Source organism: Lissotriton helveticus, chromosome 4_2 (assembly GCF_964261635.1).
Source record: "Lissotriton helveticus chromosome 4_2, aLisHel1.1, whole genome shotgun sequence".
Classification (NCBI taxonomy): domain Eukaryota; kingdom Metazoa; phylum Chordata; class Amphibia; order Caudata; family Salamandridae; genus Lissotriton; species Lissotriton helveticus.
In genome coordinates, this window is record NC_136064.1 from 65,219,904 (window position 1) to 65,237,311 (window position 17,408).

Sequence of the window (17,408 nt, forward strand, 5' to 3'; positions counted from 1 at the left end):
GAAAGCATGGGTATAAGTGGCATTATCTTTTAAATGGTAAATTTTAGAACGCCCAGGCTTTAAGTGGTTCTAGGCCTGATTACAGGCCCATGCATAAATCCCTGTTTACGCATAGGTCGGAATTAACGAGTTGGTATCCGATGCATTAAATACCTTGACTGTTGTTTAATGTCGGCAGGTCAAATCTGCAAAAAATTTAACAGGGGACACTTGTTATTCCCTACCAAGTTGTAATAGCTGTTGTTTATCACACCCGATAAATAACGTAGCCTGTGGTATAGTTATTGATCAGGTGTGATAAATAACACTTAAACTTGGATCAGGCCCTTTATATTTTATATCATCAATGATGAAAAACTGGGACCTTCTGTCTGTATCTTTTTGTTAAACAGTAATAGAAAACATATATATAAGTGCATTTTAATTCAAAACAGTAAATGCCAGAAATACTAAGAGGTTAATGGTTTTATCTTTTCAGTGGTCAGATCTATAAAGGCCAAGATGCAAGTGCCTTTATATTTTAAATGCAAAAGAAATAGCAAATATTAAAAAGTATAGGATGTAATTAAATTTGCAAGAGCCAAGTGTGAGCCTGTTCTCATCTATGTGTACCTTGTTGAAATCCTTCCACCGGGCAACCTATTCACTTTGGCAAACCTTCTGTAAGTGTCTCTGTGCTGCAGCCTCTCTAAGGCAATATAGGGGTACAAGGACAGCTGTTGTAGGTGGCATTGCCCTATACATATGTTAATAAGGCATTTATTGTGGCAAATTATTGTTACGCCCCAGTGTTTTTTTGTTGAGGCGCTGGCATTTTTTTGTGTGGAACTGCACTGATCTGATGTCTCTTTGCTCCCTATAGTTGTTCCCAAGGAGCAGAGGCTTAAGGCGGTCCAGGCGGCCATCGTCCTGATGCCCGACGAGAACCGGGAGATGCTGCAGAGCCTGCTCTACTTCCTCAGCGATGTGGCTTCCGTGGATGAGAACCAGATGACCCCAGGGAATCTGGGGGTCTGCCTCTCCCCTTCCATCTTCCATCTCAACATCTGCAAGAAGGAGTCCACCTCCACAAGGTGAGGCCTCACTCACTTTCCAAGCCGCAAGGGCTTGCAATCTTTAACCGCCTCATCACATTGTTTAGACACTTGGAGATAATATGATAAACCTTGGATCCATCTAAGCCCCTCCCCTTCTGACTGTAGATTTTCTCCACCTTCAGTTCATGGCTTTGCACCAAGCAGCATTAAATATGAGCTGCAGAGCCCCAGACAACTCTACAGGTTTTCGAAACAATTTCTTCACCGTTCTTGATCCATCAATCCAATGTTATTAATTTTATTCATATGCAAAAGAGACACCTTGTCATATATCTCTGCTTCGCACCAGCAATACAACTTTTACCATTTGCTCTACTTTATTTGGAGTACTGAAGATACACTTTCAAGTACACCGTAAACAGATCTGAAATTCAGACTCCTTCTCAGTGCTTTGCATGATGACGACTGATTGAGTTAAAAATGATATGACTTAACTTGGGCGCGGCCGCGATTCGGCGTCTGTGCGGCACTTTTAAACAGTGGGCGGGTTCATGACGGCCCCCAGCCGTCATCCGCACACGGCCACTGTGATGCATGACGGCCGGGGGCCGTCATCAGCATGGAAGGCGTTAAAAGTAAAATGGCTTCGCAGGTGCCATCTTTCACTGATTTTAACCCTCAAGAAAGGCCTTGTTGAGTATCTACACTATCTGCTGTAAGGAGAAACAAGCCTTTAATGTTTTTTTAGGATTAGATATACTACCCACTGCTCTTTGACCTTCCCCTGTCTTCCTTTTTCACCCCCTGAAAGGAGATGTTACAGAATACTTTCCGCAATATTGGTAAAGGCAGGACTTCCTGCTTGAAGCGATAGAAGCTGCCTCCTTTGTTAGACCTAACATAAACATATGGTACTTAAGCCCATATAAATGCCAAGATCTTGCCTTAAGAGTCTAGAGGGTGCCCGGGTTTGTCCTTTCTGATAGGACTCCTGCTTTACTATCTCTTACAGAAACCCCACCCTGCAGGAATGAGAAGTTGAGAAATTAGGACATACCACTTTAGAAACATAACCATCTCATTCTCAGCAATAAAGGGGAGAAAATGGACTTCAGGAAAAATACCTGGCACTCCCCTATACATTACATATGCTATTTTTTTTTAAAAGATAGTGGTGAGTATATGTTGTAATCACAGGTACAGTTACTCTCATCTAAGTTGGAAGGCTCGTTAATTGGCTACAAATGTACGAATGGAGGCCTGCGAGGGACAGCAGACCTCCGACCCTGCATTTGTAATCCCACAGGATTTTTTTTTTTAAGCAGCCCCCGTTCATTAACGCCTTGACCGCGGCACTTTTTCCGCCGCTGTGCGGGCGTTCTAAAGGGTGGGTGGGGCTCCGTCGGCCATTGGCCGACGGCAGCACTAGCCAGGTAGTGCTGCCGTCGGCCAATGGCCGACGGCAGCACAGAACGGGTTAAAAGGAACATTGCTGCTTTTAGAAAACAAGTTTCCTGTTTGCAGAGGCCTTAACAAGAGCAGGCCTGCTCCCCCAAAGACTCTCTCATGATTTCCAAAGGGGAAGATGTTGCATGGAGAAAGCTTCCCCTTTGCCAAATAGATACCACCTCCTATGGAGTGTCTGTTTCTGATCAATGCTTTGCAACTGCATTTGTGGTCACAAATCCTTAATAGATTCCTCTTTGAATCACAGATGAGAGGGGGATACCCCTTTCATGCCCCCTTCCATTTGCGATTAGGATAACTTTGCAAACCCTTTTTACACACCCTTTGTGGTGCAATATATTTCCACTTCCATCCGTGCACATTCAGTCCAGTTGAAAAATGCCTGTGGCAGGGTATGTTGGAGACACTTTCTGCCGCTTTCTGCGCAGCCTGATAATAAGGGAGGTGAAAGGAAAGTACTGGTTTACCAGAGAGAGGATTAGTCAGTGTGCCAGACCCATCAGGGGTGTTGATGGAAGATGGCACTCCCGCCACTCCTAGCCTTCACTCCTCCCCCAACAACGCCCCCCCCTTTTGTGGCACTCAACGCACTCCAGACCAACACCCAACACTCAACACTTCCCCTCCCACCTCATGCACCCCCGTCACTCCTAGCCTCCACTCGTCCCTCAACAGTTCACTCCCCACCCTTAGCTCCCCCTCCACTCCTGGTCCCCACTCCCCCCTCAACATCTCCCCCCCACTCTCACTCCCCATTACTACAATTGCCCCCCCGCTTCGACCAATTTCCACACGTCTCGCTTTTGCCTCACCCCACCTGTTACTGATTACCCTTCCAATAACTCTAACTCCATACCTAACGGCACGCTGGACGCAATCATGACCACCCTCCTCCAAGTGAAAGAAGATCTCCACACACTCAAAGAGTCACTCCTCACGCTCACCGAGCATACACCCCTCTCCACCACATCTCATCGAATCATCAACTCCTCCCCACATCCTAGGCACCCCATACGTGGGACCTCTATTCCCTCTCGCAATACCTCCAACAGGCCTAAACGCACCATCAAGCCACATCCTAATCGCTCCTTACATTGGACCTCCATCCCCGCTCGCAATACCGCCAACCGCCCCCAGCGCGCAATCAAGACTCTCTCGGACAGCGATATAAACACCCTACTCAGCACATATGCACCGGCAACCCAAAACAGCTTAGCCACCACGCACATGTCCATCCCTACGATTCTCTCCAACCGTATTAGGCACCCCTCGCATAGCAACAGAGGCTCTGTTCCCGACAACCTCACTAAAGTCCCTCTCACTATAGACCCCTCCACCTCCCCGTGCACCCCCAGTCTCAAATGCACACTTCTCAACTGTAGATCGGCCCAAAAACACTCGACAGAGGTCGCTGACCTCATCTTGTCCAGGAACATTGACTTGGCCATACTAACGGAGACATGGTTAACTGAATCCTCCAATCCTATCATGGATATCCTAGTCCCCCCCCAACTACTGCATCACTAGACTTGACAGGCCCAACAAGACAGGCGGCGGAATCGCCTGCATTTACAAGAGCAACCTCTCTATTAATAAAGTCACCGCCCCTTCTCATACCTCCTGTGAATACTTATGCCTTGATGTCATCAGTGAGAACAAACCTGTATGTTCACTACACATCATGTACCACCCCCCGGGGGACAACCTCCTCTTCTCCCAACAACTCATGGACACAATATCTATCAACGCTGGACGGCAAAACACACAAATTTACCTTGGTGACTACAATCTCCACTGGAATGATAGCAGTGATGCTGTAGTTAATAGCCTCAAAACTTTCCTCATCGCTTCTGACCTCACGCAAATTTGCAACTCTCCAACACATGACAAAGGCTCTATCCTCGACCTGGTCATCTCCAAAGAAGGCACCACTCAACTTGACTCAATCCAACCTTGGGACTGGTCAGACCACCATATTATCACATTCCTCATCAAGGAAAAAGTAAAACTCATCCCGGTGCAATACGCCATGCCCAAAGTTTGGAAAAGAGACATGAAGAAACTCAATCCAAACTCTCTACCCCCTAACGGCTGCACTCTCCTACTCCCCCCTACCGACGTTACTGACGTCCATGACCTAACGAACCACTATCTCAACTCCATGGCCTCAATAATCAATGAGGCCGCTCCAATGCAACTGAAAAGAGTATCCACTAAGATATCCAACCCCTGGTACAACGGGAGTCTCAATGAAGAGAGACGGGCTATGCGAATGGCAGAGCGCACCTGGAGATCAGTCCCCTCGGCACTGCATCTTAAAACTCTGAGGAAAAAGAGAAATGCATATTTCAGGAAAATAAAACGCTCAAAGTCAGAGTTCTTCAGACTCCAGCTAGACCAAGCAAAAAACCGTCCAAGTAAACTGTTCGAGCTAATCCGATCTCAATCTAAGGAACAACCCCCAGCTATCGACATTATGAGCACTACTCCTTCCTGTGAAGATTTCTCATCCTTCTTTAACAAAAAAACTGACAATATAAGGAGAGACCTCCTTAATGACGCAAGGCTTTACTCAATACCCAACTGCATAACTCCCTATAAGCTAAAAAACAATGCGACCTGGTCATCCTTTGACACTTACTCAGAAGAAGAAATTGAGAGAATACTCAGCACCCTAAAACCATCCAATCACCTCACTGACCCTCTCCCTGCTAACGCCGTAAAAGACTTCATTCCTCTGCTACTCCCACTCTGGACTAAAATTATCAATAGCTCGCTACTACAAGGAGCCATCCCGGACTCCCTCAAAGTGGGACAAGTTACACCTTTACTGAAGAAACCAACAGCCGACCCCACTGATCTAAACAACTACCGTCCGATTACCAACATTCCCACTCTCGCCAAACTCTTAGAAAAATGCGTCCAATTACAAATGACAAAGCACATAGAACAGTTTGATCTCCTGAACCCTCACCAATCAGGCTTCCGAGCTGGGCACAGCACTGAAACCGCTATGACTCACATAATTGACGATGCCATCCAAATCTTAGATCAAAATGATACTTGCCTCCTCATCCTTCTTGATCTCTCGTCAGCATTTGACACAGTGAAACATGTGAACTTACTCGATCTCCTAAAGACAAGAATGGGCTTCTCTGGGACTGTGCTTTGTTGGTTTACTTCCTTCCTACACAACAGGTCCCAAAAATTCAAGAGCAAAAACCTGATGTCTTCACCAGTTCCGGTGTCGCTAGGTGTCCCTCAAGGATCCTGCCTATCCCCTACTTTGTTCAACCTAGTTATGGAGCCTCTCACCACCCTGCTACAAACATCAAATGTACACTTTCACATGTACGCCGATGACACTCAAATATATCTCAAGTTACATTCCCCCAAAGACATCCTGAGTCTGAACTCTACGATCAGAAGCACCCAAGCCTGGCTGGCCGATAACCACCTCAAACTCAATGCTATGAAGACTGAGTTCCTCCTAATCTCACCTCCCTCGAAAATATCCTCCGCTCAAACATGGCTTAAACACCTAACAGCTCTCAATGTCCAACCGACCATCGTGGACTCAGCAAAATCCTTAGGCATAACACTTGACACCAACCTCAACATGCAGCAGCATATCAGCAAGGCTACCAAGGGGGCGAACTTCCAAATAAATACCTTGAGGAAACTGAAACCTTTCCTTCCAGCAAAAGACTTCCAAACAGCAGTACAAGCTCTAGTCATTCCTCGCATAGACTACGGCAGCGTGGCCCTCTGCGGCCTCCCCCTAACGACAACTGCACCCCTCAGAGCGTCACTAAATGCGGCAGCGAGACTCATCACTGGATCAAAAAAGCACTCGCATATCTCCCCTGACTTCAAATCCTTGAACTGGTTGCCTCTTGAAGCCAGAATACAGATGAAAATTGCCTGCATGACGCACAAGGCTATACACCTGAAATCACCCAGCTACCTCTCTCATAAGTTGACAATTTCCGGGGGGTCCAGAACTACCAGGAGCTCAAACAATCTTCTGCTGAAACCGCGAAGATTCGGGAAGGAAAAAACTTACAAACGCTCCTTCTCTGGAATGGCGCCCAGGATCTGGAACGCACTTCCTCCTGAAACGAGGCTCATCTCCTCCTCCCTCCTTTTTAAGAAAGAAGTCAAAAGTATCCTTATGGCTAAATACACTTGAACAATGCGTTTGACTTACACTGCGAACAGTACTCCAGTATTTTATAATGATACAGCCTATATATTACTCTGCACGTGTGTTTTGACCTATATTAGTCTAAAGTGCTTAGATCCTTTTTTCCCCATCTCTGGATAGTTACAGCGTTTTTGTTGTCATACGCTCCAACTATGCCTTGCTACCTCATACCTGTACTATACGTAATATTTTTTGCTATGTACTTGATCGTGATGATCTTGATGATGTTTACACCTACCTCTGTAAAGCGCTCTGTTATCTGCAAAGATCTTGTTCGCGCTATATAAAACTTAAAAAAAAAAATAAAAAAAAAAAAATGGCCTGAGGTGGTTTGGGTGCTAGAGAAAGAGCCTTCCATTTTTACTAGCAACCACCTTCAGGTTGCTAGACTAGTGCATTTCCTTGCCACCTCAAACCATTCACGTACCTTTCATGTAGAATTCCGGATCTTTTCTCTCCATCCTCTACATAGACAATTTACTAGATGGAATTGTGCCAGGTTTTGACACCTCTTTGACACATTGGCTCATCTTGTGCTGAAGATCCTTTTTTCCCCCTAATTTCCAGAATGACACAGAAGAAGGCAGGCAGAGGACAGCCCGACCAGAAAGACCTGAATGAACACATGGCAGCCACTCAGGGCCTCACGCACATGATCACAGAGTGCAAGAAGCTCTTCCAGGTGAGTGTAGACACAAGACAACACCCGCGGTGCTCGTGTCCTCATACAACTCCCCCACGGTCTTTTTAGAATATTTGATCATCCTTAAGAAATTATGGGATTATCAGAGTTAGTGGCATTTTGGCGGCCATATTGGAATTGGTGTCGCCGTAGTGGTGCCTACGGTTTAATGTCTGTGCATTCCTTTCTAGATCCCCCATGACATGATGCTGCAGTCACGGAACTCCTATGTGTCCGCTGACCCGCACCCACTGTCCCTCGAGGAGCTAAATCAGCAGCTGAAGGGTGAAGGCCGTGACTTCCAGTTGTATGTTGAGGATTCCGTCCAGAGCCTGCTTCGCGAGTCTGCTGAGAAGTTCAAAGGATGGCATAGTGTGGCTGGACCCCAGAACACTGAGCTTGCCTGTAAAAAGGTGAGTGCGGGTTTCGGTTTCGTCATTAGTCCTGGGTTCTGATCGCCTTCATCAGGATGCTACCTATTTACCTATCTCATTATGTGCTATTCTTAAACGGTATGTCAAAATAATGTATGTAACAATACGTTACCAGCGATTTTATGTCCTCAAAGCTATGCTAGTAACATAGCCATGACAGCTCTAATGTGGGTAAATAGAAATTCACATACTCCTTGTATAGCATGCACCATTTAACCCCTTCCATGCTTTTGTAGGCCATCGCAAGCACTACCTCCGTAGTTCTGCGCATGTCCATTGGCCAACGCGGCTCCACCCACTCCACTAAACTGCTGCACCGTGGCGGAATTGCCGCCGCGGTTAAGCGGTTAAATATGGGGTTGAAGTCCCTGATGCAGTACTTCTGTGTAACCCTGCTTCTGATTTCATCCTTTAAATGCTTGCCTTTGATCTCTGATGTAATCAGCAGGTTACACTCTTGAATCCTCTGAAGGCCAACTCAGCCTTTCGTCCACCTGAGGTTGGTAAATTAAACATCACCACATTGGTTAATAGTAATATCAGTTGTTTTCAGCTCTGTATAAAACCTCTTCACGCCTAGCTGCACCACCAACCCAGTATACCTTACTGTGCAATTTTCCTTTGTTATACACACATGACTGATGAAGAAGAGTCTTACGGGGAGATTTACTAAGATTTTACTCTGTGTTTGCATCACAAAAGTGCCGCAAATCAGCACAAAATCTTTTTTTCTGGACGTACTTTCCAGTGCAAAACTTGTTAACAGCTGGAAATAACGTGAAAGAAACTCAAACATTATTTAGCGCCAAGGGGGCGTTCCATGGGTGGAGAATGTAAGTTCTCATGCAACCACCCAAGATTTCAGATGCTAAACCCCATTTACTAAATAAAGTTGACAGGGTTTAGCGTCAGAAAACTGCGCCCTTTTGAAGTAGGATCAACGAAGAAAAAATGCTTTAATTTCTCCTTCCTTTTCTGACTTTGTACGTGTGCTGCACTTTACCGCACACACACAAAGAGGGAAACTGGTTAAAATCAGTCTATGAATAGTATTTTGTGCTGGAAGTCTACCCTTCCAGTACAAAACCTATACTCACAAAGACACCCTTGTACCATGGCGCAAAGGTGTCTCCATGGCGCACGGCAGCTGATTCAAGCACCAGCACTAGGAAAATGGGAGGAGAGGGCCATATTTCTATAAATATGGCGCTCTCCTCCTCTCTCCTTTTCACACAGCACCGCATTTCATATACAGCTCGTGCACTGCATTGCATGAGTAAGTGGTAAATCTGGCCCTTCATCTTTACTCTCTTTGTTTGCACCCCTGCAGGTTGGCGATGGTCATCCTCTGCGCCTATGGAAGGTCTCCACAGAGATAGAAGCCCCACCGGTGACGGTTCTGCACCGAGTGCTGCGTGAGCGGCACCTCTGGGATGATGACCTGCTTCAGGTCAAGGTGGTCGAAACGGTGGAAAAGAACACAGAGGTGTACCACTACGTGACGGACAGCATGGCTCCACACCCCTGCAGGGACTTTGTAGTTCTGAGGTATGACAAAGAATCAAAAATAGTGGCCTTGCTAGTGATCAGAACTTTGAACCAATAAGTTCCGGTTCCCCAGCTTCAAACTCAACCACTCTAGCCACTAAGCCACATCCTCTCCTCCAACCTTTGAATTTATACATTAGTTTAAGCAAGATAACTTATATGTGAATCTGTCTAATCAGTTTTATGTGATTATCCTGTATGTTTTAAACATGCTTTGGCCACTCCTGCCATAACTATGGTACTGATTATTTTGAGTTAGTCGCGAAGAAGCCTACTAAACAAAAATTATTTTGAAAATCTTGACCTAGGGATTTCTTCAAAACATAAAAAAGTAATATAATCTGGAATCCTCTTGGAAATAGTCTTGTTATGGATGGGGAGAGGGGTTGGCCGAACGGCTAAGGCGCTCGACCTCGGACCTGGGGATCTGGGTTCGAGTCTCGGTAACGACGCCAAAAACCTCCTGTGATTCTGGGCAAATCACTTAATCTCCCCGTGCCTAAAATGAAAGTGTGTCCTCATGTAACGTAACTGGTGCTATGTAAAGCGCTCTGATACCTGATTCGGTTCGGGTCTAGTTCGCGCTATATAAAACTCTGCAAAAAAAAACATAAGACATAACTTTTAATTGGGCCAGATTAATCGGAACAAGAACAGAGGATCTAGCCTTACAGCTAGAGCGGTCGACCTCGAAGCTGGGGAACCAGGTTTGAGTCTCGGCAGCCATGCTCAACACCCTGTGACTGGGCAAATCACTTAATCTCCCCGTGCCTAACAAAAATTAATGTGTCAATTTGTAAGGAAACTAGTGCTCATGTAATGCGCTCCATGTAAAGCGCTCTGATACCCGATTTCTCGCGTCTAGTTCACGCTATGTAAAAAACTATAATTTAAACATAGGAAAAGTAAAAACCACGATACGTTAGTGCACATTGACATGCCCTTCATTTGAGATTTAAATTCTGTCTTTTCTTCCACATTGCAGGAAGTGGCAGACGGACCTGCCTAGGGGGGCGTGTGTGCTTGTGTCCATGTCGCTCGAGCACGAGAAGGTGGAACTGGACTCTGGCGTCAAGGCCGTGGTACTGGCTTCCCAGTATCTGATTGAGCCGTGTGGAATGGGGCGTTCCAAACTGACTCACATCTGCAGGGTGGACCTGAGGTAAGCCCAAAAAGTGGAGTCAGGACTTGGTTGAGTCTTGAGCTCTAGGTCTCTAGGGTCTCCATTATGTTTTACATTTTGGTGCTGCAGAAAAGTTGAAAAACAGATGCACGGTTTTAACAAGCCTTAGAGTCCTATGGGCTCTACCAAGTAAACGCTTGAGTTTGAATTTTAGTTTGTCTATTTTTAGGTGGCGACTTCCTTCTTTTTTGTTAGTTTATACGCTGCTCGTGCTTCCCACACATTGTGCGGCACTGTCCTATTCTGGATTTTCTATGGAGGATACACATCATGCTGGGACCATTTACGCGTGACCATTCTTCATTTCAGAGCGCCTTGATCTAAACTTTATGCAAATTATAGCACATAGTTAAAGTCATTTAACTCATTTTGTTTCTCCAGCTGGAAGTGCTTAATGGATTTTTCAGTTCATAACCTAAATAAAGTGACATTGCTGTTTCTCATCTGCTTTTTTGTTTAATATATTCCAGTCTGTAGCTGTTTATTTTTCTAAAGGGCATGTCTCAGAATTGCTGCCTTTACTGATCTGCATTCCTTACTCTACATGCAGAATTAATAACTTGTGTCATTTTTTCACTTAAGATGTGCCAGCTGGTACAAAAAACATGTATTGTCTGGTGGTCTGTGTGATATTTTGTACTCAAACCAGTCACCTTTGTGCAAAAATTATGGAAAAGCTTATTTGTAAGAAAAAGAACTAAACTTATGAGCAATATATGAAACTCAACAATTGAGATTTATGAGAGACTAGGCTCATGTAAAAATGCCTTGACTTACTGTTTACCACCACAATGACTACCATCAAATCAGCCCCCCCTTTACCTTTAACCACTTAAGCACATCATTCTACTACCCCTTACACTGTGCATCGTTCACTCTAAAAACACCTTCACGTCAACCATTCTCTTTGGCGCTAGCCGTGATCAGGAACTTAATACTAACCCACCCGCATGCCTCTTCACTCATCCTGCTCTTTCTCTCTTACTCTCTTTTCTCTTTTACTTGTTTCTTTTTTAACTCTTGGCACCCATTCCACCTATTATCTTTCTTTTTTGTATTCCCTGCACAGATTTCTAACCCAGCTTCTTTCAATTTCCTGCAGTTTGTATTTGTTTAACTCTGGTGTTTAAGGGGGTGAATCCTCCATTTTCTTTCTTTCTTTCTTATCATTGGATTTCCATATTGGATTTAGAACCCTCTCTTGCCCCTCCACCTCCTCTTCCACACATTGTCTGTTTCACTTCTCCCTTTTTATCCTGCTCTTTTCCATCATATGCATCTCCTGTTACTGAGAATTCTTTTAGTCCTGTGGCGAGGTCTGTAAATGTATGTAAAGAAGGAATTGTAAACACACCTTCCTGCTGCCTCAGCGCCTCATGTTCTTCTGTGGTCAGCTGCCAATGCACTAGACAACAAAGACTGCCTTTTAAAGTGCTTACTTTTCTTGTACTAAAACTGCTATGGGTTTTTAATTTTTCTTTTAGCAATTGTGAATTTTTGGCTTTTTTAAAGAGGGTTCCTTGATGCTATTCAATATGGGGTTCAGTCTTGTGGATCAGAGTATTGGTGGGGGTGTTGTGATGTGGTAATGGAAGGGTAGGACGAAGCAGTGTGATCGCCATAAAGTTTCGTTTCTTGTTTATACTTTTTAATCTGTTGTTAACGCTATATTAGAACGTCTAACCAATCAGTACAGGGCAGCTCTTCTAAGTGAATGCTATTTTATTGGAATTTCATGTCTTACCCCAAGGTCCTTTTAAAGCTCACAATTCTCTCCCATTATTTTTGTTATTTTAGGGGCCGCTCTCCCGAATGGTACAACAAGGTCTTCGGACAACTCTGTGCTATGGAACTGGCCAGGATCCGAAACTCTTTCCCAGCCCTGAACCCAGTAGGCCCAGAGACAAAACTCTGAAAAGGCTTGGAGTATGAGTTGACCCAGTGGACCCTTGGATGCCAGGCCTCAGGATGAGGGACCGGTCTACAGAAACCTGCTCACTGGGACCTCTTGCTTGGAGGACAGTGGCCAGGTCAGTTGCCTTCCTGCTCAGGGCAACGTGCTTTATAGTATTACTTCCTGGGGAAGACCTCGCTGTTGAAGTTTGGATTTTCAACCAAGAAATAGCATCTCCTGGATTCTGTCTAAAGAATCAGCATATTATCATCTGCCAAGGACAATGGGACACCCTTTAGTCACCTTTCATTGCCTTAGAATTGGAACAGAGAGTTAAAAAGTGAGTCGATGATGAAAAGCCCTCAGTGTCTGCCTTGTATCGGTGTGCTAGCAGCGGCATTGCGTTTCAAGAGCACACAACAGAAGCAGGTACAGACGACTGCATCCTGATCAGAACCCTTTGCCCTACGAAGAACAAACAATGGAGTGATAGCCTTTCTTCGGTGTCTGGAGGCACAGGTCCTCGGGTCTTCGACAAACGATGGACCTTGAACCATAGAACCACAGGTCACATCATGCATCTATTAAGGCACTGTTCCAGCACACTGGGGAAGAGCTACAACCAAAGATTCAGCTTTGTCAAACGTGGAAAGACAGCACAGACATTTCTATTGTGTAGATAAGATGCTTTTATTGTTTTTAACCTCAACGGCAGCCTTTCCCTGGCTTGCAAAATGTGTTACATTCTTGGAATGTGAATGAAACTGAGAATCTGTGCCAAATGTGGTGTTTAGCTAGTGGACTGGTTGAAGTTGGGAGACTTCCACTTTGACCTATATAGTTCAGGTAGGCGACTTCTAGGGGTAGGATACAATGGGTGACTGTTCGTAAACATCCTATCGGACACAACACTCTGCATTCAGGTGATCTTGACAAACATGCACGTGTGCATGGTGCTCGGTAGTAGCCTTTTACTAGTAAGGGGCGATACAATCAGGAACTTGTGTAAGATATTAGGCCAAATTATTTCTCTGACGATGATACATGTCTCTGTGGATTGAATTATGCAGTCCCTTAGGACAACCTTATCCCCCACTGTTCTCTCCTATTATTGCCCTTACCTTTGGTGCTTCATCTGACAGCCTTAGCAGAATGCCATAGAATTCCCATTAATTGCACCTGGAACAAGAAGCCCTTTAGAAAAAAGATCCTTATAAGACGGTTAAATGTCCACCATTTCTTATAGAGTGTTTAAATGGTGCCACGTTGGTTCATGCCAGTTTGACAAGGCATTAACATTTTTCACTCTCTTTGCGATGCAGAAACAATGAGAATGGACGATACTAGAATGCACTAGATCACAAAATTCATTCATTGCAAGGTTGTCAAAAGGGTGCTAAAAGCCACAAAATTTACTAAAAGCATATTTGTACTAATGCAAAACGCAGTGTATAGTCCGGCTGGCTCAGCCCTGTCTGTACTAACTACACATTTATACGGTAGATTAACCAGAAAAAAATCATTTCCATGGTAAATTGGTCCTGGAACTATTCAGCCAACCCCTAAAAACGCCTTTCTCTTTTTTGATCTATTTTATATCACCTGTTTCTCACATCATAGGCATTTAAATGCTACCTACGAGACATGCTTCTATCAGTGATCTGTTCAATATTTTGGTGAAAATGATAAGATAGCATTGCTATTTTGTTTATTGCTTTAATCAAGCATGACCCTCCGACGCGTAGCTTACTTTTGACTGCACTTATTAGTAGTATCCCACGTAACATACCTTCTACCTGTATGATTTTTGGGTGAACCACTTAGGAGATCCCTAATACTCTAGTTTCTTGATGTTCTAGCTGCTGGTGTGCCCGAAGAAAACTAGGGCTGGGCGTAGTTTGCGAAGTAGCGCTTCGCGACGCTATGCAAAGTGCACATCGCACTACGTGAGCTACTCGTAGCACTACGCGAACTGCGTAGTAGCATGTTCGCACTGTGCAAGATGCCGTTTTCAATGATTGCACAGTGCGGACAAGCATCCGGCACTGTGCAATCATTGAAAACGGCATCTTGCACAGTGCGAGCTGTAGTTTTCTGCCATTCAAGGAGATTTTTCCTCGAGCGGCAGATTTCTCAACACGGACTGGTAGTTTCTCACCGTGAGCAGTCGCGAGCATACGCGACCACTCGCAATGAGAAACCAGACCTCCCCTCATTGAGAATCTCGCAGGGAGGTTTATTTTCCACGCTCGCGATCGGCAACTTGATGTTGCTGATCGCGAACGAGGAAAAAGTCTTGCCAGGATGTCATTTTGCTTGCTCGCGGTCGCCAACTTGACGTTGAGGACCGCGAGCAAGCAAAAAATGACCGCTGCACTACGCTACGCTATGCGTGTTCTCACTGTGCTACGTGCAGTTAGCGTAGTGCGAAGTTACGCAAACTTCACAAACTACGCGAGCGTAGCGTAGTGCTTTGCCCAGGCCTAAAGAAAACTCTCCACCACACCGCACTGTAAACTAAAAACAGACCCTTCTTTAGATCAGCGTTTGGCCAACATCACACAGAGGCCCACCCCTGTTCTGTAAGCTAAATGTTGGTTTTATGGTCCAGTATATGTAGGAAATCAGGCAGAAGGTACACCAAAGGTATGAGTCCGAAGTTAGAGTGATGTAGTGAATAGACCATGTCACTTCTCTATGACCTTTGTATTCATCCTGAAGAAGCCCACAATGATCATTACGAGAAACTGTCATCTAGACGTGTTAAAGGCCCACCCGAGTACACCACCTTTCATTCCATAGCTTGCTATTTCATGTTACACTTTCATTTCTTACGTTTGAATAAGACAATCGCCAAAGTAACTCTGGCCACATATCTCTGTAAAATGATGCCCCGCTTTTTTCTATATTCCTTAAGAACACGCTGACATAACCTCTCTCAGTGAGATCCACTTCAAATGGTGCAAACAAACCGTGGTAAACTTGTGAGACGGTGCCTTGCCACTTGTGTACCCCTCACTGGCTCACTTGCTATCTACTAATTCTGAATAATTGGATGCTTTCGTAGGTCAATTCCACAGTGCTAGGTATCAACGAGTCCTCTCATTGGCCGATTGCTGGACTTGCGTCTTCAGCTATTGCCATTACATGAGACGCTTCCATATCAAAACAATTTACTTGCAGTGTTCACTACCTAACGCCAACAGTTCTTACTGTTTTAAAGCCATGATGCCACATTTGTAGGGAGGAGTTCTCACTCAGTGGCTTATGTAAATATGTGTAAATTAGTTTGTTTTGCAGATCTTTCTTTCCTTTTTGTGTTTTTTGTGGTTTCTTTTCCCATTTGTGTTTTCTATTTTTGTACTTTTGGGTATTTCCCTTTGACATTTTCCCAGCTGATTTCCTGGTCGATTTAAGTGTGCTATATCATTGTTTTATGTTTCTGTTTCTTCTTATGAATAGTGACATAATCATGCCTGCGATGGTGCCTTTCTTCAGACACCAACCTTTGGGACCAACTGGTCTATCTGTATTGGTCCAAGGTCAAGGCATTGTGGCAGCCTGTAGCTTGTGTCCAGAATAATAAACCATGCTGTTATTCTGGAGAACAGAAATCAAGTGTTGTAACTAAGTAGTATCTTATTACAAGCTATAACCTCTTACTCTCCGTTTGTACCTTATCAACAGTATTTGATTGTAAAACTAAAGCTCTGTCTCATTGTGTTCTAATCTGTTTTACAAGTGTTTTTGTCTTTTGGGCACGTCCCCCTTATAAATAATGTACAGTTGAAATATTAATATATATATATGCCTTCCTTTGTATTTTTGCAGCTGAAGAATTCCGTGACAGGCAATGCACGGGTTTTATGTGTATTTTCTATTTAAGGATTTTTTGTAACATGTGCAGAGTGTTTGATGCAGAGGTTGAGTGACTCGTGGGTGCTGTGGATGTAAAGTTGGGATTCATGTGAGGAAAAGGGAGCCTGAGCCATTAAAGAACTCATACATTTAATTCTGCTGTCTCAGTTTCATTTGTCTTTTTGTAACACTACTTGACCAAGCACATAGAGAGTGTGAGCTATTATGGCTATGGTAATTTTTCTGGTTAGCATGAGAAAAGTTCATCATCATATTTTGCTTTAAAAAAAATCATGAGAAACAATAATCAGCAGGGCAAGAAACCTACTGCAAACTGTCAAGACTTCCACCCGCTCACTCTTAAGGGTATATTTACAAGGTGATTGCGCCACCAGAACGTTACTTTTTTGATGCTCCGGTGGCGCAATGCCCTGCACCATATTTACTAAGTGGCATTAAGCCACTTATGGTGGCTTAACGCCGCTTTGTAAATATGGTACCCTTTCACGCAGTTTTCTGTGTGTAAAGGGGCGCGCGTTGGCTGTTGCTGTGGGAGCTCCACCGCAACACCCATTGCTTTTTTATGCTGCCCCAGTTTTACAAGATTCTGTAAATCTGAGGCAGCGCCAAAAACTGGATGTTTGACGTTTCAACGCATGCTTTAACCACGCATGCCTTTACAACGCAAGTTTTACAACGCAAGTTGTTACAACGACTTGCGTTGGGGGGCGCTGGATAGTGAATAGTTTAATTTACTATTCCAACTCCGGTCCCCGTGGATAGTAGGGAAGGTGTTGGATAGTAAATTAAACTGTTCCCTATCCTAGAGCGCCCCCCAGCGCAATGCGTTTGTTAGAATTGGGGTTCTCTGGTTGGCGCAAGTATGCACTTGTGACAAGCAGGGACCCTCTCTTCTAAGTCAGGGCGAAGGATGACCCCTTAGAATTACCCTTGCTCACCCTCTAGGTGCGTGGCGTGAGCAGCCAAGGCTATTCTTCAGGCGTTAGTTAGTTAAGCATTTGTAATAGTACACACAGTAAAATATACCAATCCCCCCACAAATGGACACCAGGCTGTAAATATATAAAAATACGCTTC

At 44.5% G+C, this 17,408-nt stretch overlaps 1 protein-coding gene across 3 annotated transcripts in view; it reads left to right on the forward strand.

Moving 5' to 3' along the window:
- STARD8 (StAR related lipid transfer domain containing 8) overlaps nucleotides 1–16,464 on the forward strand; it is a 635,411-nt gene extending 618,947 nt beyond the window's left edge. For all 3 annotated transcript variants that reach the window (XM_078640144.1, XM_078640145.1, XM_078640146.1), the window contains 6 exons: nucleotides 863–1,073; nucleotides 7,279–7,393; nucleotides 7,585–7,806; nucleotides 9,158–9,375; nucleotides 10,361–10,537; nucleotides 12,356–16,464. In XM_078640144.1, the coding sequence (XP_078496270.1) occupies nucleotides 863–1,073; nucleotides 7,279–7,393; nucleotides 7,585–7,806; nucleotides 9,158–9,375; nucleotides 10,361–10,537; nucleotides 12,356–12,473 (1,061 nt within the window). In that variant the 3' untranslated portion in view covers nucleotides 12,474–16,464. The remainder of the gene's footprint in view (nucleotides 1–862; nucleotides 1,074–7,278; nucleotides 7,394–7,584; nucleotides 7,807–9,157; nucleotides 9,376–10,360; nucleotides 10,538–12,355) is intronic.
- Nucleotides 16,465–17,408: the final 944 nt, after the last annotated feature.